General features: G+C 45.1%; 1 protein-coding gene across 1 annotated transcript in view; it reads left to right on the top strand.

Moving 5' to 3' along the window:
* The window catches only part of MTMR12 (myotubularin related protein 12), a 59,345-nt gene that overhangs the window by 17,056 nt on the left and 16,544 nt on the right, over positions 1–25,745 (top strand). The window contains exons 2-8 of the mRNA XM_032470634.1: positions 5,751–5,811; positions 8,130–8,272; positions 9,639–9,711; positions 10,536–10,666; positions 11,958–12,051; positions 15,490–15,619; positions 21,753–21,828. Of these exons, the coding sequence (XP_032326525.1) occupies positions 5,751–5,811; positions 8,130–8,272; positions 9,639–9,711; positions 10,536–10,666; positions 11,958–12,051; positions 15,490–15,619; positions 21,753–21,828 (708 nt within the window). The remainder of the gene's footprint in view (positions 1–5,750; positions 5,812–8,129; positions 8,273–9,638; positions 9,712–10,535; positions 10,667–11,957; positions 12,052–15,489; positions 15,620–21,752; positions 21,829–25,745) is intronic.

Raw genomic sequence — 25,745 nt, 5'->3', positions numbered from 1 at the left:
CAGTTTAAAGTGGGAAACAGAATTGAGGGAGAAGTAGAAATTATTCTACTCATGTGACAGAATCTTGAACACTTGTAACTCTTAAGTTGTGTATTTGAGTTCTTCATTTAATCATCAAAGGAAAGGAGGAGAAAAAGAAAGGAATCAAGAAGCAGCGCAGAGCAGGGAGGGGAGAGCTCAGTGGTAGAGCGCATGCTTAGCAGGCACAAGGTCCTGGGTTCAGCCCCCAGCACCGCCAATTACAGTTACAATTGTGACAACTCCCATTTACTGAATGTACGTGCCAGATGTTCACACCCATTTCTCTTCAGATCCTTACGTTGGTAGTATTGTTTCCATTTGCAGGAGGAAACTGGAGCCCAGTCAGGTTAAATGGCAGGCCCAAGGTCATTTCTGTAGGTACCAGAACTGGATTTTGGACTGTGGTCCCAAATCTGTATTACTTGTTTTTAGTACATGCACAGAGAAAAATTTGGAGGAACCAGGGGAAAGACAAAACAAATTGTTCGTACTATGCTGTATTAAAAATACAACACTCTGCTTTAAAAAAAAGGTAAATTTTGTTCTAAGATACACATGGATTCCCACCCAATATGTAGATGCAAATGCATCCCCCCCCTTGGATTTTCTGTTTTAGCTGAGAAAACAAAGAGTATTAAGTGTTCATTTTAGAGCAGTAGAGCAACTTGGAGGAAATAGAATGTTTGTGTTAAGTCTTTTTAGCACTTGGTGCCAGATGTGATCGAAAGAAATTGTGTTTTGGAACCTTAAGGGATGTTCTGTTGCCTCTTGGAATTTGCCCTTCTGGCTGGATGAAATTAAACTGAGAATAACAACTTCAGTTTTTGACTCAAAGCCCTTGTAAACAGTGAAGTGTTGATGTGAACATTTATAAGCATTTGACCTATAAGAGCTTAATTGTAGGGACCCTGTCCTTCCCACCCCCATTCTTTTCAGGGTCAGTGATCATCTGGCGGGACCCTTCCCCTTTTCTTCCTTTGCCAAGGTGTGTGCACCCTGAATGTGAAGTTGGTAAGAAACTGGAGAAGATACTTTTTGAGAACCAGTGGAATGAAAAAACAACCAGGCTGCTTTGCAACCTCTCAGCAGATTCTCAGGAGCGTAGCTGACGTCAGCCTTCCCGTACTTTTATCCTGTACACGGCAAATCCTCCACTGAGTACAGTTCTCTTAAGGGAATTTTTCTGATTTGTTCTAATCAGTTTGTAACAGGAGGCTAGTTTTCTAAAATACGCAATGGAGGTGATGACTTTCCTTTTTGGTGGTGGGAAATTGGAGACGACGTTTGTTAGAGCTAGTGCACAACGACTAGAAAGGTGGGCTCTGGAGTTAGTCAGGGCGCGGGCTGGACCCTTGGTTAGTGACTTCTTTTCCTATAAAAGGCAAGTTCCTGAACCCTTTAAGCCTTAGTTTCTTCATCTGTAAAATGGAGATAATAGCAGTCCTAGAGTTGTTGTGAGGATTAGTGAGCTACTGACGCAGGGTTACCTGGCACATCATAGGGCTTAGTACATGCATGCAGTTGAAGTGGAGGCTGAGAATGACGGACAGCGTGTGGAGGGCCTCACTCACTCTGCACAAACTCAGACACATCAGTTTTTGCTGCTTGGAAATCTTTTTTTCACTTTATGATTCTCCGCAGTGTATCAAAATGGGTGAGGTTGCTTCGGGATCAGTGTCTTGGTTAAGTCGAGTCTTGTTATTGGTGTAGCGGCATTCGAGATAGGGATGATTAGGATCCTGGTCCCTGGACGCTGGCTACGGGGACAGCAGTGTGTGCGTCTGTGCTGAGCCGAGCTCTCCTCGCCCTGTCTGCGGGGCAGGCGGAAGTCTGACGATCACGGCAGCTTTAGTAGGAAGTCAGCACTGTTGGGGATCTTGGTGGTTTCCCTGTCGTCCCTTCCAGTGCTGATGTTCCCACATGCTTCATGGGACGTGTGGCTGCTCCACCACTTAGCTGCTAGGTGGGTGTTCCCTTTTCTCACGTCAGTTTTTGGTCAGCAACTTGTTGCCAACATCAGACTGTATTTAACAATATTCTAGGGAAGAAGAGGAGTCCATACTTTTAAAATGAAAAATAAATACTAAGCTTCTGGGGCATTTGATAGAGATGAGGGTGAGTGGGGAAATGTCTCCAGCCTTTTCCTTTTCTCCTGGGAAATGCTTCTAGTAGATTCATTTTCATCCCTTTGAGAATACCGTGCCATGTTGTGACAGAGTGTTTTAGAATGGAGAGAGCAGGTCTGCAGGGTCTTCCTTTTCTGTTTCTAGGAGGGAAAGCCATCGGGGACCTCCCTCCTTCTGGGCACAAGTCCTCCGACTCACTGCATTGTCATAATTTTGATCCTGGGCAAGTCTCTTCTACTTCATCTCACAAGACAGGCATTACTGCTCTTGATTCTGTCCTTTTGGATGGGGACACTGAGGCCAGGACACTTGCCCGAGGTCCTCCTGGTAGCTCTGTAGGCTAGAACCCACCCAGGTTCCTGATTTAGTCCTGTGCTTTTACCAGAAAGACGTTTATTGGAGACAGTAATATGTGTGCTTTGTTCACCCCCCCCCTTGCATTCCTTCATGTGCCCCCCACCACCCACGGGAGAAAGCCCAGACCCCCTCATACGGCCGGCGAGCCCACTGCTGCACGGCCGTGTTTCTCACCCTCCTGTGGAGTTGCTTGCCTCCATGTCTTTGCACCTTCCCTTTCCTCTTCTCTCTGCTGGTCCAGCTGGGGAACTCCTGCATGTTCCTTACGAGCCACTTCTCTGGAAGCATGTGCTTGAACAGCCTCCCCCACTTGGTCCCTCTGCAGAGTTAGGTCCCCACTTTTGTGCTCCTGTAGCCCCACGTCAAAGTCTTTATAATAGCATCCATCAGTCGTCAGCGTTGTCTGTTCTCCCCGCCAGCCTGTGTGCTCCTGTTTACCTAGCGCTTGGTAGGGATTCATTTAAATGATCTTTGTCTCTTACAAATCTCCTCCCTTTCCGTGTACAAACCTCAGTTATCTTTAGAAGCTTAGTATCTTCTGCTTTAAATATATGTATATACAAATACATGTATGACTTACCTTGGAAATGACAAGGCTAAGAATGATGTGGGATATTCTGTTTTACCTGGTACGTAGGAGGGGGCAGGGCAGGGGGTTGTATGTGCCTGTACACCCAGAGAGGTCATGCAAGAAAATATAGGGGTCCTAGCCAAGGAAAGCCATTCAGGGTTTTCTATCCACTTGAACAATGGTAGAATCCAGTGAGGCTTTACAGCTTGGCAGCCTCATACGTCCTCACCTCATCTAAAACGCACAGCATTGAGGTGGTTGATGCTACCTCTGGCATTTGACTCCTCCCTGCCAGCTCAACTCGTGACATGGTGGCTGTAACATTGGTTCCTGATCCTGTGGCCTTGATAAAATTGCATGTTGACATGTTGCAGAACATGATTCTGTCATCTGTGGTGTCTCTGTTGTTAGTGCAAGTGACCTAAGTCAGTACCCTTGGTGACAGTCAACAGAACTGTAGCTAATTTTTGTTAGCAAGGGAGTATGTTAGAAGGATACAAGTGTGATTCATGGAACCGTGGGCCAGAGGTGTGGTTGGGCCTTACTAGAACCTGGAAAGCCGTGGAATTCAGGCGGGATTGCTTGTGTGTCTGGGAGTTGGGCTTTTATCTCCACATACTGTCTTCAAGTATCTCATTCTCTGTAGAATACCTTTCTCTGCTGCCCCCTATTTGTGGCCAAATCTACAAGTCTGTAGCTGAAGTGGCCAGCTTGTTCAACTTCTCTTAGCCCTTCAGCCAAATTAATGCAGAGCCAATGTGATTAGCCTTTTGCAGGATCTGCTGTCCAGCAGCCCGTGCAGTCGATGGGGAGGAGGTGGTTCACTCCCGGAGGCTGAGAAGCAGAAAGTTTTGGGTAGGACAGAATCCTTGAAGGTGTCTTCTGATTGTCTTGTTTATGGAATGTAAACAAAGAATTTCACTAACCATTTCAAGAATTGGTGTATGTAGGTAGCTTTGGATAGTATAAGTTCTTCCGCATCAGAAGATGATACTTCTGCAGATGCAACAGTAGGGTAGTCTTCTCCGTGGGGGCTTCAGTTTTTGAACGATTCCAAGCATTAAAGATGATTGCCCGTTTTCTAACAGCTGATTGAATTCAATGAGTGAATAGCTTTGCTTTCCTCAAAGATGATAGACCTGTCAAAAATAATTGTGCTTTAATTTAGTGCTTTGTCAATGACAGATGATGAAAACTCTCAATGAGAATCTCTAAATTACCAAAACACTCATAGCATTTACATATGCAAAAATAGTCCCTCTGGTGTAACCTAGAGCAACGCATCAGAATCATCTGGGGAGCTTTTTCAAAACCAGAGGCCCAGCTGCATCCTACACACTCCCGAGTCCTCAGGCCTGTCTGAGCGGGGTTGGGGGTGGAGTCCGAATGTCTGTAGAGATAACAAGCCCCCCAGGTGATCTGACCCTCCACTGGCGTGAGAAGCACTGCCTCAGAGCGGCTTGATTTATTGGCATCTCCTGGGGTGGAAATCGTAGTTATCTCCAAAATAGAGCATGCTCAAGATGGGATCTCTGAAAAAGCCATGACTGTGTTCTTGTTCTTCAGCCTCCAGATGGGCTGCCCAGCCTCTCCCTGCCTCAGCTGTCCCCAGCTTGCTTCTAGTGCCGTGCTTCAGGCTGAATCAACAAATTCAGAAAACTCGTACTACCCAGAGACTTCTACTCAAAGCAAAATTTTAAAATTCCGTTTTTATTTATCAGCAGAACTGGTTGTGTTTTGTAGAATTTCCGACAGTCAGGATTTGACTGGTGGCATCCCTGTGGTATCATTTAACATGTTTCTCTGTCCCTGTGTTCTTGTAAATTGGTGGGTTGACATAGAAGCCCAGGCACATTGAGGTTAGACATTCTGGCAAGAATTCTTCATAGATGGCATGGTAGGTTGATAAGGGGGCCCCACTTGCCTCTCTTTTGGTTAACAGCCATCCATGATTGTTGCTTTGGTTTGTTAATTCATTACAGATTGCTAATTATCTTTGAATATCCACTAAACACTGAACCGAACATACACGTGTTTGAAGATATTTTTATTGAGAAACAGTGACACAGTACCTGGCCTTGCTTCCTTACTAGAAGTGATTGCATCTCGGGGTGCTGCCTGGTGGTGGTAGTGACTCAGAGTGGGCAGATGCGTGCCCAGCGCCCTTACTGAGCCCTGCTGTGCTGCAGAGTACACGGACCAGTATGGACTTGATACATTCACATTTCCCTGTTCTTAACTTCGAGCCCTTTACACAGGTCCATTTTCTCTCAAAAACACAACAGTCTTTTGTTTTTGATGCTTGATTCTCACTAGAGGAAGAGAGGACTCTGTGGACCACCTTCCATTCTTTCTGACTCTCCTTCAGCTGCCTTACTTCGCTGTGCGACATTTGTTCCTTTAGGTGGGGGGTGCCCATCCCTGGGCCTTTGCTTGGGACGACTAATAACTGTCCATCCAAAATAATTAGTTTAATACATTGAACCAACTTGTTGGAATTTTCTGCCTTCCTTTAGTTAAAAAAACTTAAAAAAAAAAAAAACTAGCGTGTTAAATAAACAGAAAACTCCTGAGGGCATATGATGTTTTAGTGTGTATTCTGAAAGAATGGCTTTATGTGATTCATTTGAGCCCTTAAACAAAGAAAAATATTACCCTTTGCTCTTCTCTTTTAGGAAATTCACACAAACGAAAAGGAAGTTACAGAGAAGGAAGTAACTCTTCACTTGTTGCCAGGTAACCATCATGTTAGCGTCGTCCCTCGTGTGCAATTTCAAAGCCAGTGATAAATTGTCATCCCTAGTAGCACTATATATAAACCCCTTTGTTTTCATCCAGACAGCGTGTGACAGTAATGAGTTGAACAAAAATATCAAGGTCTTTAGTTCAGTAACTACACACCTGGGATTGTGTATTACAACATCTACAAAGAATTTTTGTTTCCCCTTCCTCCAAGCTGATAAAAATAAATCTGGGAAATTCTCACCTCTTTTTTAAACAAATGAGGCCCTTTTTCAGGTTGTCTTACTTTGGCCCATCAAGTGTTCTGGTCGCTGGTCAGGAAAATGCTGGTCCCCTGCAGATCCCTGTGACCCACACCTGCTGGAGTTTAACCAGCCCTGGGGCTGCCAGGGCTTTGTCTATAGTCATCACCTCATCACCAAGGAGCCTGGATTGGTTGGGGATTTTGGGGGGTTTTGTTTTGTTTTGAGATGGAGATGAGTGACTCTATAGCTTAAGTCAAGTTTCCATCATTTCTGAATTCAGAAATAAAAACTACTTGGTGGTGCAGCTCTCCATATATGGGGCTCTCCTGTGAGTTGTGCATTCAGTTCTTCCACTTTATTTTTTCCAATCCCAAATAGCTATTTGCGTAAGTATTTTTAGGTACCTTTTCCCAAAACAATAGAGGCCTCATTCCAGTACTTTTAATTTTATTCCATTTTATTGGGAGATTATGAATACACACATGTTTCTAACCGATCCACCTTATTTGGTAAGTGTATCAGAATCTGTAACTTTTTTTTTTAATATTAAGTTTGAAAGGCCTTTTCCTATAATGATGGCGTGAACCTCAATCCATGTATCTTATTTCCTTTTGTTGGGTTATAGATTCTGAAATTTACTTTTGTTTTTAGCTTAGTGTATACATTCTCCCATCCCCCAGATTTCCTGATGGTCTCTCCCAGGTGTGCAGCCCCAGTTGCCTAGACTAGACTGAAATCTTTTCCAGCTTCCTCTGCCCATGATTCGAGGCTCTGTCTGCACCTGCAAGCTGATACCTGAGGCGCAGCGTGCTGTGTGCAGCCTCCCCGGGATGCTGTATTAGCCCCGTGGGCCGACTCCGGTCTCCGGGGCCTGACTGCCTGTCCACAGGGCCTGCTTGGTCTTGGGGAGGGGCTCACTGTTAGCTGTTTCACGCTGGGAGCTGAAAGTGCAGGGAGCCTCACACGTGTGTCCTCCACCTCAGACTCAGCTGAAGCACTTTTCTTGGACTATTTAAAACTCTAATGAGGCCCTGACTTCATTGTTTTCTTCAAGCTCTGCAGTCTCTGTAGAGGCTGACCTGGTGACTGAGCCATCTTCCAGTGTTTCCCTAGTAATTAATCCCTTGGAAGATAGAAAAAAAAAAAAAGAAGAAACGTAGTATATGTCCCTTGATAGTCTTAGTGTCTGAAATTCTTCTTTGTTTTCATACTGAATGTTAGATTAAATGAATTTTGAGCTAAATAGTAAATTTAAAGCCATTGAAGGAAATATCCAGAGGGAAATTCCAAGAAGTTGGTTGTTGGAAGATAAGAAAATTCCTTTTTATCTTGTTGCAAAGTATCTGCACTCAGTTTTTCATTTTCATCCTTCTCTTTTTCCTGGCCTCCCCGCCCCCCGCCCCCCTGCTGCCAGTCGTCATGAGCTTCTCTGCTTCCGGCCTCTCCCTAAATCCTCATTCTTTTGGCTGTCAAGAGAAGTACTCTCTGTCACCAGGAAATACCGCTCCTCACACTGCTGGGTGTCTGCAGATGGAGCAGGAAAGGTGACACACTGAGAGGAAATGCTCACAACTAAGAAAGAGAGGAAACTGTTTTTTCCCCACACACCTCTGACCTCTCTTTTCCTCCTGTCCTCATCCGTGGAGCTGCAGCCTCTGCGCCTGAGGCAGTGGCCTGGGAGCCCTGGGCGGGAGACACCCACCTCTCCCAGCAGCTCCAGGGTGAGGGCTGGCCCCTCTCATGGGGAAGGGGGCTCGAGAGCTGCGTGCCAGAGCGTGCTGGGCAGCCTTTCTGGCTTTGCCTACTTGGGTACCACTTCTGCAGAACGTCTGCTTGGGCCCAAGTGATAAAAATACCAGGCTCTGTGCTCGTACATACATCCAAGATCGTCTCCACCTATCCAGGCACCGATGCTACGTGCTGGGAGAGTGTGAAGTTCTCAAGTGCCGTGTTGATTCGTGTGTGTGTCTGTGTGTCTTTACGGGAACAGAGCCGGGGAGGCTTGTACTGTTTGCATACTGTGTGTTTCCTGAGGGCTCTAAGGTGGACTTGTTTGGTTTCGGTCAGGTGAACAGCTGCTCTGTGAAGCCAACACAGTACTGAAGTGTGTCCAGGAAGATTCCTGTCAGCGTGGGATCTACGGGAGGCTTGTCTGCACAGACTTCAAGATTGCTTTCTTGGGCGATGACGAATCTGCATTGGACAATGATGTATGTATGAGCTTGGCGGAGTTTGGGTGGGAGCAGTGCACTTGTGGCCCCATTGTCTTTTTTTCCCAGCTTGTCAGTTGCTCGCCCACAACACACATAAACACGAAGGACGGAGTCCTCCTCGCTGCAGTCTGCTCTCTCCCGATAGGGGTCTCCTTTCTGTGGGAGGACTGTCAGTTTCCCACTAGTGCCTCACGTCACAGTGACTTGCGTTTGACTTCATAGGTTGATGCTGTCAACTCTATTTTCTCCTGTATTTCAGCACAGTCTGTCTCACTCATGGGAACCACGTCTCCCCAGATATGCTGGCTCCCCATGTTTTCTCTATACTGAACTCTTCCTCAGATTCAGGAACTGAGTTCAGTTATTAAACTGATGCTGAAAGCAGCACTTGACATTGGGTTTACTTTGTGTTTACTCTGCCCCGAGGAGCAGTGTCCTTGTAAGATTTGTCCCTGCTCATGAAGAGTGAGCAGTGGAATGAGGCGAGAAGGCCCACACCACTCGGGGTGTGCTGTGCGTTAGCAGAGACCAGCCGGCCTGGCCGCGGGCAGCACCATTGCTGCCTCGGAGTGTGGGCTTCCGTGCTGCTGGTGCTGCAGTGGCCGGGTTCCTAGTTCTGTACGAAGACAGCGTTTATGGAAACTGGAATCTTCCCAGTTTTCTTCCTGGCTTCTTATAGCTCTGTCACTCAACTGTTTGCATTTGTGTGAAGTCCAAACCTGCGTACCACTTCCCAGCACCTTTCAAAGTCATCATGAGTGGCCTGGCACGTTGACCTGGGTGCAGCCTAGGGATGGCATGTTCTGCCTGGGTTGGAAAACGAGTGTTCAACAGCATTTCTCACACACTTCACTACTTGTTCATCCCTTTCCTAGGCATGTGACTGCGTTGCCCTGTTTGTTTTTTTAGGGTGTACACCTTTTCATTTATTTTTTCTAGGTCTGTTGAGATAAAATTGACATAACATTGTGTTAGTGTAACGTGTACAACATAATGATTTGATATATGTAGATATTGTGAAATGATCACCACAGTACATTTAGTTAACATCTATCACCTCACAGGGTTAACAAAATTTCCTTCTTATGATAAGAACCTTTAAGATTTGCCCTCTTGGCAATTTTCAAATGTATAATGCAGTGTTACTAACTATAGTCACCATGCTGTACATTACATCCCCAGGACTTACTTAGCTTGTAACCAAAGTATGTACCTTTTGACCACCTTTACCCATTTCCCCCAACCATTCCCCATTTTTCTTAATATGCAAGTGGAGAATGGTGATTTGCTCTGCCTATAAATGTCTATAAATGTCTAACAGTGCATAGACAGGAGTCACAGTTGTTTCCTTTTGAATCTTTAGGAAACCCAATTTAAGAATAAGGTTATAGGAGAAAATGACATCACACTCCACTGTGTTGATCAGATTTATGGAGGTAAGTGTCTGTTTCCCCTGGAGTGTTGCCAGTCTTTGAAAGTATAACTGATAATGATACTTTCTTAGTCCTTTAAAGTTTATGAAAATTTCTTCACATATTTATCTTGTTTAAGTCAGTTTTACAGATGAGAAAATTGAAATGTGAAGTGACTTATTTGGAGTCACTAAGCTGGAGTTTAGGCTTGAACTTGGAACCTGTTCTTTCTGATAACCCATGGAGCTGTCGTGTGCTAGATATTGACCACATGTCAGTGTTAACTGTGTAGGTTTTACTGTAAAGGCTAACGTGGTAAAGGCCCGTTGTACTGCACTCCAGTGTCTTTCCTGCTGACTAAACAAGCCTCTCTCTGCTCCACTTCTTTGTTTTTGTAGTCGGGCTTTTTCAGAAACCATTCGGTAGCCATTTATGATGTTCCTAGCACCTCTTGGTGTTATATGGTACAAACTGTAAGACAGGGAGGAAGGTGTCTAGAGGGGCCCTGACCATGAACCCAGGGTTGACTGTCCCAAAAGCACATCCCTGGGGATTTCCTGTCCAGTTTCCTAACCTTGGCTTTCAGAGCTGGGTCTTCTGCAGGTGGGTGGAGTCGGTCCTACCGGCAGTGACCAGGCCTTTGCGGTTTTGTGCTTTCTCAGGAGGGGAGAGGAACCCTGACTGTTCTCAGAGAACAGGGCCCCTGCTGACAGTCACTTAGGAGCCAGCACCTTTCCTCTCACTTTTGAGAGGTGTCCTTAGAAGTTAGTAGTCTACCTTGTTTCTTTAGCACTGACTTGTTGCCTTATAACATGATCTCCCTTCCTGGTTTCATCGCTGACGTGTAGTGTTTGATGAGAAAAAAAAGACTCTCTTTGGACAGCTGAAGAAGTACCCTGAGAAACTCATCATCCACTGCAAAGACCTCCGGGTATTCCACTTCTGTCTGAGGTACACAAAAGAAGAGGAAGTCAAAAGGGTAACTAGCTGCATGTGTTTTCAGGTTTTATTTCCCATCAGGTTTTCCCCACTAACGCTAGTTCTTGCTTCTATTACACGAAGGTTGAGGGGAGCCTTTCATTCTATAAAGCTGAAATTGATTATAATCCCATGAGCTTTGGTTAGAATTGAGAGAGAATCTGGAAAAGCATGACTGTACATGCTACCTTTAATCCTTCATAGTGTTTTCATTCCTGGAGCCTCCAAAGGGTGGGAGGTGGTAAACCAGGGTCAGGAGGCAGTCGGGGAAAGGGAAGGATGGAGCAGCCAGATGCAACCCTCATCCCCCACCTCTGACAGCCTTTCCCAAAGGCAGCGGCAGTGACCCACCCCCACCCCCCGGAATGAATGAGCTGACATCTGGGAGGTCGTGGTTGCATGTGGAAGGAGGAGGAGATATATGGGTCTGATGGGCAAAGTGAGTCACCAAATGAGTCTATGCTTTTGGTGACTTACTTAATCTGGTTGCTGCAGCAAATTGAGATGTGTAACTGGGTGAACTGGTTACAATGATTATTGTAACTTCCAAGATTTCTCTTAAGATATTGAAGATCTCAGACTTGCCACTGTCATGGTAAATACATCGGAGAAACCTAGTGAGAGGCCAGTTTATCTGTTGTCTTTGGTTGTAGTGATTTATGCATTCTTTTTAGGTAACCTCTTAATTTTCTTTCAGGTAGTATGGTTGTTCAGTTAGAGTAATAAATGTGACTCCAATGTCTGTTCTGAGCAGGAAGGAGTGGTGTAGATACGGAAGATTCCCTGAGAAGCCAGAAACTTCACTTTGAATGATGATTTTAGTCATCTGTCTAAACGTACTTTTGTTTGGAACTCCAGACAAAAAGCTCAATGGATTGATTTCCTTATCTTCTAGAAGACCCTTAGGGCTGTAACACGTAGATCAGAATAGCTAAGCATCTTGGTTATTGTCTGGTATCAGCTTTACCTCTTTGACACGTCAGATTTTGGAGTATCTGAAAATGGCACTTTTTTTTATTTTTTTGAGCTTTGTTTTTTGAGACATTAAGCTATCTTTTTAAAATTGCTCTAGAAATTCAAAGCTCTTAAAAACCCTGACAGAATGTTAAGCGTTCTGTTTACTTGACATTATTCCAGAAGATAAGACCATAGATGCAGACCTCAACAAGTGTTAATGTGCTGCCCATAGGAGCCCATTAGCATTGCTGAAAACCCAGACAGCTTGGTTCTTGTCTCTCCCAAGGTGTATCTGCCAGAAGCCTGACTGTGTCCATTGCTTGCTTCTTTTCTAGATTGTCAGTGGCATAATTCATCACACCCAGTCTCCTAAACTACTTAAACGATTGTTTCTGTTTTCCTATGCAGCTGCAGCACAGAACAGCACAGGTAAGGTGTCGTCTGCAGGTGGGCAGGGCCCTTCCACTTCCTACTTGCAACTAGTGGGAGAAAAACTCACTCATGGCGGTTTCCTCTCTTTTCTAACGGTCACCTCTTGCTTGGGTCATTCATTCTGATTTCTTTTAAAATAAATTTTTAAATGTTTCTATTTATCCTGTGATCTTTGTTGCTTTTACTTATGTTTTAGGTTTTGCTTTTTGTGAGGGATTGTTTCTTATGAAAGGTAAAATCAATATATTATAATTGGGAATGTGAGACTATAGGGAAACAAAATTGAGACAAGTTTAAAATCACTGTCCCTGGGTTCTTTTTTCCTCTTTAAATACTTGATTTCATTTCAAAAGACTCTAGAAAAGGTCTTGCATTCTAGAAAGTTTTTAAACAACAAGAACATGCTTTATGCCAAGTATTTTGGGGGGAAATAGAACAGTTGCACATAAGAGAGTACTTCAGAACACTAGTTAGGCTAGAAAACGTAAAATTCCAAATGTTTTCCATCCGGTTCACTGAAAAAGAACAATCTTTGAAGTAAGAAACCCTGGTCGTCGAAATTAGCTGTTAATGCCGAGCGTAGTGTGCTGTTCCCACAGATGTCTGTCTTCTTGCTTCTCTAGATCTCTCCCTTCTGTCTGTTCACTTGCTGCCCATTAAAACTCCAAATCAGTACTTTTTCCTTCTACTTTTATTGAGATGTAAGTGGCACACAGCCCTGTGGAAGTTTAAGGCGTACAGCATAATGATTTGATTTATATCCATCATGAAATGATCACCACAGTAAGTTTAGTGACATCCATCGTCTCATGTAGATACAACATTAAAGTAATAAAAAAAAATTTTTTTTCCTTGTGTTGAAAACTGTTAGGATTTACTCTCTTTCACGGCTCTTGTACGTAAACATCCAGCAGTGTCACGTTTATGATGCTGTACGTTGTACCCCATCTGCCCATTGGTCTTAACATGCCCTTGATGCTGAGTGGTCCTCTGCGCCCTGTTCTCCTCTTCAGGGAGGTGGCATGTTAGTGTAACTGCATGGATGATGCTTTCCCGAGCGCAGGGGTGCTGTTACTAACTGCTCCCCTGGTAAACATTTGTCCAACACTTGCTATGGGTCAGGCACCGAGGGGTATGAACAAAGCTGAGTCCCTGCCCTTTGAGCGCATCAAGTCAAACAGAGTGATGTCTTCTGGTGGGAGGGCCCGGCCGCAAGGAGGGAGGGAGGGCTGGGCTCGATTCGCTGATGCAGGGTGTGGGAGGGGCTGGCAGGCACCCAGGAGTGTTTGAGGCAGCGGGGTTGGCATGTGCAGAGATCTTGGTCTCTGAGAGAGCAGGGGGCATTTGGGAAACTACGGTGATTTAGTAAAAAGGTATGAATTTTAGGGTCTGCTGAGTTCAAATCCTTGCCCAGCTAATCTAGTAGCTGTGGGATCCTGGGGCTGGCACCTAACTCTTAGGGCCTTTGTTTTTGCATTTTAAACATAGTAGTGTTAATGTTTCCCTTGAAGTGTCGTGGAGATTATCAGTTGCCTGATCGATTATCAGTGCCTGGCACATAGGGTCATTAAACTAGGGTTAGCTGAGGGTGTAACTGCTTATTCAGGACAGGTTATGTTCAGAGAATACGCTGACATAAAATATACTTAGCACTGCTATTAGGCCGAACGTAAAATTTGTTCCTTAATTCAGGAAGTTCATCTTTGTGAATGATCTTCTCACTGTAGCAGGATGTACAAGTGCTGATGAACTTGGTGCTGGCTTTCGACAGCTTGTTGTAATGTGAGAGACAGAAAGTATGACTTCTTTGTTGATTGCTGTAATTCTTGTAAGCAGTTATGGGCCTGCATTTGATAATCATGCTCTGTTCTTAGGAATTCTGCCTCTTCCTTATATCTGATTCTTGGTCTGGACCCAGCACAGGACAATTTCTCAGCTCCCAGCACGTGCTGATCTGGGTGCCAGAACCCTTACCTTGTCTGATCCTGGCCGTTTCGTTACTTTGTGGTGGCTTTTTGTGCCAGAAAGCCCAGGATATGTAGCATCTTTTATTCCATCTGAATTCCAGCCTCCTTGTCTTTTCCTTCTGGCATCCTTTTTTTTTTTTTTTTTTTTTTGATAGGTAAAGGTTATAACTGATAGATGCAAACTGTCCAATTAGCCTTTTTATTGAGTAAGGGTTTGTAGAGGTGGGTTTTGCAATCTGAACATCTTTCATTATTCTCAGGCTTAATAATTTACAAATGTGCTTTGGCTGAAAGGTCCTAAATGTTTATGACATGGCATTTTAGGGAAGGACTTATCTGTGTTGCTAAGAAAATGCCCTACTGTGCTTGAATAGGAATATTGTTACTACTTACATTGTGGGAAAATTTATTTGCATTTATTACTGTATGGAAATTTACTGTAGTGCTGCCTGGGTTTGAATTCCAGTTCTGCCATTACCTTGCTCTGTGACCTTGGGCAATATAATTGAACTTTTTGTGCCACATCTGTAAAACGGAAGAAATAATATTATGTGCATGGTAGGGTGTGCGGATTGAGTTATTAGATGTAATATACTCAGAATAGTGCCTGGCATACTAAATGCCATAAAAGCTTAACTTCTGTTTTTATCATGATTTGTATTATCATCCTTTGTACTATGATCTGGTTTTATTAAAAGGAGCAGGCGGGAGTTTATTAAACACTTTGTTTTTCCCAGAATGCTTGTTTTTTTTTAGACGTGCGCAGGCTTAAACTGATTTCCATAAGTCCTCAAGACTGTTTTGGTGTGTGTCACCCCCGTCATGGGAGAGGACCAGGGACATGCCTGCTGGGCTGCAGGAGCAGTGCTCCCGGGCACTTCCTCCTGGCAGGTGGTGGCAGGGCTAGGGTCGGAGTCCCCATCCGGTCCCTGTGGTGCAGCCCTGGGCTCGCAGGCCCTGACCCTCACCGTGGCTGTCTCCATTGTTTATGGCCTTCAGAAGCCGGGTGTCACACTGGAAAATCCTCCTCTTGGCAGTGCATCTTCAAATTGAAGGAGGTTTCACACTCAGGAATCTGACACGCTGTTCAAATGAGTTTGCCATCTTATGCACTTGTTGGTAGGGCTAAAAATATTTTTATTTTAGCATTTGTGCCAAGCCTGTCTTTTAGTGCTTCGCAGACTCTTTTTATGGTATGTAAAGTATCTCATGGTCAGATGACTGAAAGTGGAACTATAAATTACTTTTGCAAGGAATGGAACAAGAACAGCTCCTTTTGTTCAGTCTAAAAAGACACAGCCTTGGTCAGGAAGAAGGAACAAGCTTAGGATTGAGCAGTGAGTCCATTTCAAGTGGATAAAAACGGGCTGAGTGGAGGAAGTTGGGGCCGGAGGATCCACTTTCACATCATTAAGATACCAGTGCTTCCCAACGAGATTTTATGATCTTTTTCTATTTGTTTTGTTAGCTGCGGACCCCAAGAACCATACCGTCATGTTTGACACACTTAAGGACTGGTGTTGGGAGCTGGAGCGGACCAAAGGCAACGTGAAGTTCAAAGCTGTGAGCATCAACGAAGGCTACAGAGTGTGTGAAAGGTAAGCTCTGCGGGCTGCGCTCGTCGTCTTGCACAGCTGGGCTGAGGGTTCGTCCCCACGCCAGCCGGGCCCCCCCCCCCCGCCCCGTCTGAAGCGCGGAGTGTGAAGCGCACGTTCGCAGGGCCGTGCAGCCGTCACCGCGGTCAGCTGTAGAACACCTTCACCATCCGCGGAAAGAACCCCACACCCCTCAGTAGTCACTCCCTGTGTCCCCCCGACTCCCCCAGCCCTAGACAGACACCAGTCTCTCTATAGATTCACCTTTTCTAGGCATTTCCTATCAGTGGAATCAGAACGCGTGGTCTTGGTGCCTGGCTTCTTTCACTTACTGTGATGTTGTCAAGGCGCGTCCATGTCGTGGCATGGATCAGTGTTTTATTTGGTTGTTGCTGACTATCCCGTGGTATAGATACATAGCACATTTTATTTCTCCCTTCATCAGTTGATGGACATTTGGGTTGTTTTCACTTTTTGACTGTTACGAGCATGCTGCTGTGAACATTCGTGGGCAAGGTTTTGTATGGACGTATATTTTCAGTTCTCTAGGGTATGTTCCTAGGAGTGGAATTGCTCAGTCATACAGTAGGTCTGCATTTCACCTTTTGAGGAGCTGCCAGACTTTTCCACAGCAACTGCTCCATTGTACGTTCCCACAAGCAGTGTATGAGGGTTCCGCTTTCTTCACATTGATACTGTGATTTTTTTTAAGAAACTCTTAAAATATTCAGAAGTGAATTTGTGTCTTTTTCTTCTCATTATTGTACCTGTAATCTAACTGTAAAACTTTTAGGGGCATTTCTGACTTTTTATTATGTATTTGCTTTCCTTTTATCAAGCACTTCATTTATTCATTCAGTAAACATTTTTGAGTGCCTGCTATGTGCCAGACAGCGTCTTAGCTACTAGAGGTACAGCCTAAAAATCCCTGCTCTCCTGGAGCTTTCCTTCGAGACAGAGGAAAATGAGGATAGAATAAATGAGCAGTTATACTAAAAGGAAAAGTGCTATGGAGAAAATAGACCAGGCAAGGGGGTAGGGCGTGCCGAAGCTGTTGGCGGGGAGGGTGGATCAGGCGGAGGAAACAGCAGGGGCAAAGGCCCTGAGGTGGAATCTTGTCTGGCTTGCATGAGATGCAGCGAGGATCTCCCACAGCCCAGGCTCTGAAGAGGAGTGAGCAAGGGACAGTAGCAAGAGGTGAAGTCAGGAAGGAGAGGGGCGGCTGAATGCTGACGGGCCAGGAGGCTCTCAGAATTTACAGTGCAGTACGGAGGAGTCTGAGCAGGGGCGTGATGTGACCTGACCTACATTTTTAAAGGGTGACTCTGCATAATCCTTTTTTGGAAACTTGAATCTTATCATTTTGGAACATAATCCCCAACACCCTGCTAACAGTTTCAGAAATTTTGTATTCTTAGAGCATTTTGTGTTCGTGGTTCTGAAGGGCCTCTTAAGCAGATCAGTTTTGATTTGATCAATGTCAGACATTTATGAGGTTTGCCTTCCTGTTACAGCACGAACTGGGGTGACAGAAGGGAGGGGCCTGCAGAGCAGCTGTTGTGTCACATACACCCCACTCCTGCCCTGCTCGCTCTTACTCAGAAGGAGGTCGGAAGCCCCTGCTCCTAGGAGGCGATGTTTCATGATGTGATGTTGACACTGATAGAAGGCATCCCCACTCCTAGGATTGTTTTTAAAAATCCTGCCACAAATGGATTCATTTGGATTCATTGGTATTTGCATAGGTGTCAACCCATCAAAAGTATACCAGCAACATGGATGTCCCCGGAGAACGTCATTCTAAGTGAAATAAGCCAGAAAGAGAAAGAGAAATACCATATGAGATCGCTTATATGTGGAATCTTTAAAAAAAAAAAAAAAAGAGACAAATGAATTTATTCACAAAACAGAAGCAGACTCACAGACATAGAAAACAAACTTACGGTTACCAGGGTGGGAGGAGGTGGGAAGGGATAAATTGGGAGTTCGACATTTATAGATATGAACTACTTATAGATAAAATAGATAAACAGCAAGTTCCTACTGTATAGCACAGGGAACCATATTCAATACCTTGTAATAACTTATGGTGAAAAAGAATGTGAAAACAAATACATGTATGTTCCTATATGACTGAAGTGCTGTACACCAGCAATTGACACAACATTGTAAACTGAAGATACTTCAATTAAAAGAAAAAAGTATACCAGGTAGAGAAGGTGGAGGAAGTGGGGTGTGGGAGGGGGCTTCTAATCAGTGGTCAGTGGGGAGAATGGAGCCTCAGCAAGATTTTGGGGCTCAGATCACTTAGTGCAAACACACTGCCCTGGACTACCCTAGCCATACACGCTTACCCCCACACACATGCATCCCCTGTTTTCTGTCCCGTGGGGGTGATGAAAGTTGTGCTTTATTTCTCACCTAAACCAGGATGGTAGCTGCCTGCATGGTCTCCTCCACCCACTCCGGTCCCCAGCATCTGTATAACAGGCTGGGTGAGTGTCTCCAGGACGCTTCTCTTTGTCCTCTCCCCTGCTTGGGTGGCTCCTTGCTGTTCATGGTACAGTGAATAAAACTTCAACCAGGTGCTACCAGGCCCATCATGGTTTGATGCTGCCTAACTCTCCAGCTTTGTGTACATCCCTCTAGCCACCCTGACCACCCCCCCAACCCCGCCCCAGGGCCTTGCCCATGTGGTCTCCTGTCCAGGATGCTCCTTTTGCCTCTAGCTGCCCCAGTTCCTTCCTGTTTACCCGTCAGACCACTGCTCAGGTGTCTTGTTCAGGGAGCCTTCCCAGGACTGAGTGAGAGTCTCACCTTCGCTGTGAGAGCCGTCACTGCACTGTGTACCTCTCCCCACAGCTTCTTCCTGTAGAGTTTATCACCCTTTGGTTAACGTGTGTGTGCACAGCCCATCAGCTCTGGGGAATCAGGAACACGGTTTTTGTTCGTCTTTATATCCTCAGTACCAAATACAGTGCCTGGCTTATAAGAGCCACTCAATAAATAGGAGACAGAATGAATAAATTAGCAAAAGCCCCTCTTGTGGTAGCTCACAGTAAAAAGTATATGACAAAGAATGTATGTATGTTCATGTATAAGTGAAAAATTGTGCTGTGTGCTGGAAATTGACACAACATTGTAAACTGATTATAACTCAATAAAAATAAAATTAAAAAAAAATTAACAAAAGCCCCAGTGGTTAGAGGGGGACCCCAGTGAGTCTGAATAAGAATAAGAAACAGTGTTTACTTCACCTTCCCCCAAGGTAAGAGCTGGCTATTCCAGAACCACAGTCTGTTCCTTTTCCAGAAAAGCCTTTCTCATCTCACCTCCCTGTGAAGGTAGAGCGGATTCTCAGTCCTGTTGGATGTGTAGCACCCTGTGAATTGCCTTGGCCACAGGAAGACATTCTGCACTGCTGTTGCTCCGGGGGTTCCCTCACCCAAACTAAGGCTGTGCCTGCATGGCTCATGCAGCTTTCCTTGAATAAAATCAGCTCCTATTTGGAGAGGCTATTTACTTTGTCTGCAAAACCCATCCTAGTGACTAAAATGATGGCTCTCCAAGGAGGCAGGGTCATTTGCTTGAAGATACAGGGAGTCTCACAGCGGAGCCTCTGTAGAACCACCTCAGGTTCACTGGGATGAGAGAGGACATCACAGCCCCCCCAACCCCAGTGGTGCTGAGCTGTCCGTTTCTGGGCAGCCTCCTTTCTTCAGTGACTACGTGGTACATGTGCTAATACACTTGGTTCTGACATTCCCCCTCCCCCTTTGGTGAAAGACTGTTTATAAAGAAAATTAACTGGTTAACCAACATTGTAAAATAATCAGTCTCACTAGTAGGGGAAGACATGCACATTTTTTTGAAGCAGTGTGGCGTCATGACAGCTTTGTAGAATGAGCTTCTGGCCAGGAGCTGAGAATCTGGTTTAAACAAATCTCACGGGTGACTCTCCTGTGAGGATCAAGAAGCAGTGGTCTGGGTGTGAGAGGGCGTCCAGCGCAGTGCTCGGCACAGTTGATCATGCAGTGTGGTCACCTGGAGCTTGTTAAATGCAGATTCCGCTTCTGTGGGTCTGGGGTCCGGCTTGCGAATCTGCTTTCCTTAGAAGCGTCTAGGTGACGCCACCGCACACTTAGAGTCGCAGGAGCTTCTAGAACAGCAGCTTTCATCCTGGTTGCACACCTGGAGAGCTTTTAACGCTTCTGACATTTAATAGTTCTGGGGTGGAGCCTGGACATGGGGAGTTCTTAAATCATCCCGTGTGGTTTTAATGGGCAGCCTGGGTTTGAGAGCCACCGATCTGTGAAGAGGTTTTTCCTTCAGCGACACTCCCACCTACTCAAGCAGACGTGGAAGAAAATATTCCAAGCACTTCAAAGGCTCAGAAGCCAAATAATTCTAAATTTTAATGGGGTTTGAGGTATCTTAACCTTGACCAGTGTTTCACAAACCTGGTTTTACATCACAATATTATGGGAGCTTTCTTCTTTTTAATTACTTTGAAGTTTGTTTTTTTTTTTTTGGTTTTTTTTTTTTTTTTGGTAATGGAAAACTTCAAGCAGTGTAAAAGAAAGAGAATGTGAAGAATTCCCTTTTACCCATCACCCAGCTTCAACAGTTATTAACTCATGGCTAATCCTGTCTTTTCTATGCCTCTACCTATTCACCCCTCCCTTTGAGTATTTTGAAATAAATCCCAGAACTCACCACACTTCAGTTGTACATCTCTACAAATCAAGGACTCTTTATACAAATATAACCATAAAGCCATTATCACACCTTTTAAATTTAACATTAATGCTTTAATATCACTCAGTACCCAGTCAGGTGTTCAGATTGTCCCCACTTGTTTTATAAATTTTAAAAACAATTTATCTTCCACTTTTTAAATCTATTTTGTCATTAATCAAGAGTCAATGAGGTTGATAGCTTGAAAATGGTTAGATTTCTTACGCTTCTTAGTCTATAGATTTTCACACTGTCTTTTTCTTACAATTTGTTTGAAGAAACCAGGTCATTTGTCTGATAGTTTCCTACAGTCTGGATTTTCATGAACCTATCCATATGGTGATGTTTAAAATTTTGCTCCATCCCTATGAATTGATTAGATCTAATGGCTTGATCATGTTAAAATTATGACCTCGTCAACTCAGAAAATCCATCTTTCCCATGACCTAACACTAAAGAAATTTACTTCAAACATGCAACATGTATACAAATACTATTTGATTATTTCCCATTGTAGTTTTTATACCACAGGCACCTTCTTATTTCTCATGAGGCTCTATTTCAGGCTTTCTTAGTTAAAGGTGTTTACAGCTTCGCAGTGATAGAGCTCAGGTGACCTTTTTAATAGAAACTGGCATCTGCTAATTAGAAGAGGTGGCATCCCTGTGTATATCTCTGATCTCTGCAACTCTGAAAACCTAGCTTTCCCACGTCCTGCTGCTTAAGAGGTTTGTTATTTCTAGAACCTAAATTTTCTTCTGTAGAAACTGAAGTCATACTGCTTGGGTCCAGGTCTGCGCTCCACTAATACTTAAGTTCTATACCTGGGAAGGGCCTTCATAGAGCTGTGTCTGTTCATCTGTAAAAAGGGGACTAATAATAGTAGTCCATACCTCATAGTGTTGGGAGGATTAAATGTTCTAATTGCCTAACGTGAATTATTCAGAGTCTGACACACAGGAAGCACTTCAGCATTGTCGAGTACTTGATAAAATGCCTGGGCAGTGGTCATCGTGATTACTGGTTTTCATGTGTCTGACTGAGAGCAGCACAGGTACTTACATGGTCACTACGCAATGAGAAAGGTCACTCCCAATTTTGGAACCCATATACTAATAGATGTCAGATGTTCTAATCCTCTCATTTTATGTATGAGGAAATGGACCCAGAGAGATGGGTAACTTCCCTAGGGCTAGGCAGAATCAGAGGCAGAGCCGGGATCTGAACTCAGATTCCTGACTGATTTGGACAGAGACGGCTCAGCTGCGCTGATTCTTAACAGGGAAATACGGCCCCATGCGCCAACCCTCCTCTTAACTTCCTGTGTTTATGGACGTTGAGCTTTCATGTTTAGTGAATTAACTCCAGTACTAAAACTGATGACATCTCTTTCTTCTAGGTTGCCAGCATACTTTGTTGTCCCTACCCCTCTTCCTGAAGAGGACGTGTCACGCTTTCAGGGTCACGGCATACCAGTAAGTGTATCTGTTAGGGAGCCCTCACAGCATGGGTTGCTCCTGGGACTATCCTGGCATATTATCCTACTTAAAGCGCTCGGCTTTGGTTTTAAAGAGTTTGTCCTCAGTCCAAGAGCAATCTAAAAATATCTCTGGGACTCCCTGGGGGAGCCTCTTCGACATGAGGCTCCCAGGGGCAGAGTTCTGGAGCTTTCACAGATGCGCTGCAGTTCTTAGCAGAGACATCTTTAAGGGGCTTTAGGTGAATTACAGATCTGCCTGGCGCTGAAAGCCAGCCTGATTTAACACCTGAGTCCTTTTGAGGCTGAGCCGTCCCTCTAGGGGCAGCAGGGTTTAAGGTTCTTTTTGGCCTGCACCACTAATCTGGAGTGGGCATGGCCGAGCTCTCTCCCAGAGACGACGTGGAGAGCTTACTGAGTTTTCACAGAATAGACTGGGATGGGAGCCACATTTAATGTGTCACTGATCAAAGGAAGCAAGATTTTGGCAGTCATTTCAGTTTCTAATTGGCGGTTGGGAGTTGCCAGGCCTGCAGGGACTTTGGTACAGAATGAGAATTGCAGATAAATGCTGTGCTGTGCGCACGGCTGGTTCACCAAAAGGGTCACTCCCGTGATGGGAGGTGAGATGTGTCAGCACGGGTCACGTGCCCAGAAGTGCATGCAGGCCTGGCAGGCGGTGAGGTGGAGCCTTGCAGTGAACCAGAGGCCCTGTGCCTGCTTGAAGGGGTGGCTGCTCCTCTGGGCTAGCCGGGTTGTGCCCTGGGAAAATGGGCCTGGCCTCTCCAGATGTCCCAGTTTCTCAGGAGGAATCAGAGAAATCAGATTTTTATGTGAGTTTTCCCGATTTCTAAATGCATGCAGCTGTTTAAATGTTTAAAAACCTGTCTTTGGGACAGAGCTGGCTCACGTCCCACCAGTTTGCCGCCTTCGATTTAGAGCAGTGCTTCTCAAGCGTTCTGGTCTCGGGACTCTTTACGCTCTTAACAACCGAGGACCTCAAAGAGCTTTTGTTTATGTGGTTGTGTCTGATGATACGCGCCAAATTAAAAATTAAAGCTGAAAAATTGTTTAATGTTTATTTTAGTAATAAACTCATTACATGTTAATGTAAATATTTCTATGAAAAATAACTACGTTGTCCAAAACAAACAAAAAGGAATTAGTACTGTTTTCCATTTTTGAAAATAGAAGACAGCTACCTTCTTACATCTGCTCCCTTTATTCAGGCTGCTGTGGTATGTTGGGTGTGGCTGAAGTGCATGAAGAAAACCCAGCCTCACACAGCTATGTATTTGGGAAAGGGAGGAATATTTAATAGCCTTTTAGATGGATAATTAGGTAATACTATTCTTTGATGGTATACCAAAAAATTGATAAGTGGTGGTTTCATAAAGGTTATTTGTAAGGAATCTGAAAACATAATGAACTTTTCATTCACTGCTAAATTAAAATCTGTTGGTCTATCTTGTACTTAAAATGGATCTTAAAACATGCATGATTTTGAAACAGAATACACTGGTTGTTTAGGAAATACTGGTTCACTAGGTTGTACAGATCATCCAAATGTTGACATACTTTCTTATGTAAAAAATCACATTTATTAATATCATCCCTATCTCATCAGAAAAGTCTTTAAATACTGGGAAGCTGTTCAGCTAGAAAGGCAGAGACTAGTTTTCCAAAATTCTGATTTTTGCTTGAAAGTTCAATTTTTATCATTGACAACAAATTATCAGTTGTTTTCCTTGAAGTGATAGGCTCATTTCATTCTTTTTTTTTTTAAAAGAATGAAAGTCTACCGTTCCACCACAAGCTCCACTATGGCTTTCAGGACAGTAGAAAAATATTATGTAAGATGGAATTTACACATTTACTCAGGGAACACAGCTCCCAGGACTCATCACATAAAATTTACCACTGGCAACATTTAATATATTCACCATGCCGTGCAGCCATTATCGCTAGTTCTCTACATTTGCGTATCTCTGTGCCTTTCACTCTGGCTTTTCACCTCGTCTCTTCTTCCCTGCCTTCGCTTACTCTTCTTTGGGGAAGACTTGCATCATTTGTAATTTTGTTCATACCCTGGCTGCCATTCTAAGAGACTGCAGCCTCCTGGACCATCTGCTGAACTCCAGCCCTGAGCATTTATCTGTTCTTTTTGCTGTGGGGCTGGTGAACATTGCTAGAGGTTATTCAGACCAAACGGGCGAGCGTGCGTTAGCAGGTGCTTGACGACTGTTCCCTTGCCTCCCGCGGGCCTCAGTGGTCTCTTCTGAGCTCCTCCTGGTTCCCGGGTGCTTCTGTCCTGGGGCCAGTGCCAACAAGTTTTCATTCTCTCTAAGGTGGGGAGTCCACCCTTAACTCCTACTCTCCCCTCCTTCCATGGGTCTTGGAGAGCGAGCTCTGAGCCTCCGCGGCTTCCTTCTCTCCCTGGTCCTGTTGTCTCTCTCCCTGCTCCTGTTTTCTTCATTCTCCAGTCCAGACTCTGCCTGGGCTCTTGCTCTCCTCTGCCTAGATTTGTCTGGAACCTGCTTCTGTCACTCTGCCCCTTCTGAGCGTATCTATCCAGAAGTTCTGCTCTCTTGAAGGCGTGCTCAAGTCTCCCCTGACCTCAAGTGGTCCTTCCTTAAGAGTCAGGTACTGGCTTGTTCTCCCTGCCTGTACGACCAAGTGTATTTAAGCTCGGTACTGATGTTCTCTGCTTGCCCCTCGACCCCTCCCTCCCACAGCCTGAATCCACCCGCACCCCACTCCGCTGATCGGCCCTCCCAAGTCCCTGAGCCTGTGCGGCCCCCGTTCTCTGCACTGGATTTCTGGCCGCTGAGCACACCCTCCATGTTTTGCCTCTTAAATTCCTGACTTGGCTTTAGAAACACGATGCTGTCTTGGTCCTCTTACCTCCTCAGTAGTTTCTCTCTTCTTTCTTCTGCTGCTTCCTACCTCCAGCTGCAGCTGTTCCCCTAAAGCTCTTTGGCTCTGTTAAGAGAGACACCTTGAGCTGTACCGAATAATGAATAATCTCCCCTCCCTTTTAAAAATGCACAGGATTGTCAGACGAATTCTTGTCTATGTCAAGTCATTCATGCTAAGAATCCTGTGGCCCTTTCCCAGACAGAAATTGGCGAGATTACTGTAGGAGAAGACAGTGTGTTTTTTGCTAAATTCCTGTGAGAAGTCTCTCTCTGACCAAGAATTTTGTTTGTTTTCTATTTATTGTTTCAAGCAGAGAATGTAAGGGAGTGGTCCCTTAGCACCTCCGCTCAGAGGAGACAGTATGGCCGAGCCCCCAGTAGGAAATGAGCTATGGCTGAATGACACTAGAGCCAGTCCTTTCTGCCCCATGGGAGGTGATAAAAAGGATGAAGAACACTTAATTTCTTAGCACCTGTCAGCAGTCACAGCTGAGCATCTCCCTCTCCCAGAGTGAGCGGCACCCACCCTGGGCCTTCATCCCATCGCCGCCCATGGCAGAGGGCCGAGCACCGCAGGGTGGCTTCTGCACGTAGCACAATGTTGGCCGAGGGGATAGGAGGGCAGCAGAGGCCCTTGATTTGTCTCAGCCGCCTCGTTAGGAGTCTCAGAGAAGCTGCGCTCTCTGGCAGTTCTTTCCTAATGCAGGTCCGCGTCCTGCTGGCCTCCCCCCAGGTGGCTGACAGCCTTTCCACTGTAGCCGGCAGTCAGCTCCCATGTCCAGAGCTCCAGCCCTGCTTCCCCCTCCTCAGCTCTTAACCCTCATCTTAAGTGCCTCCTGGGTACCTTCACACAGGTGTCCTGTTGGCACTCGACACCCACCTTCCCCGGTGCTGACTCGTCCTCCTCCCCTGAAGCCCCTGCCCGGTCCCTCTTCCTGATTTTCTTGGTGTAGCACAGAGGATGGCCTGGTGTGTGCTGCTCTCGTCTCTGGCCCGG

The sequence above is a fragment of the Camelus ferus genome, chromosome 3 (assembly GCF_009834535.1).
Source record: "Camelus ferus isolate YT-003-E chromosome 3, BCGSAC_Cfer_1.0, whole genome shotgun sequence".
Classification (NCBI taxonomy): domain Eukaryota; kingdom Metazoa; phylum Chordata; class Mammalia; order Artiodactyla; family Camelidae; genus Camelus; species Camelus ferus.
This window is presented reverse-complemented; position numbering and strand designations above follow the sequence as displayed.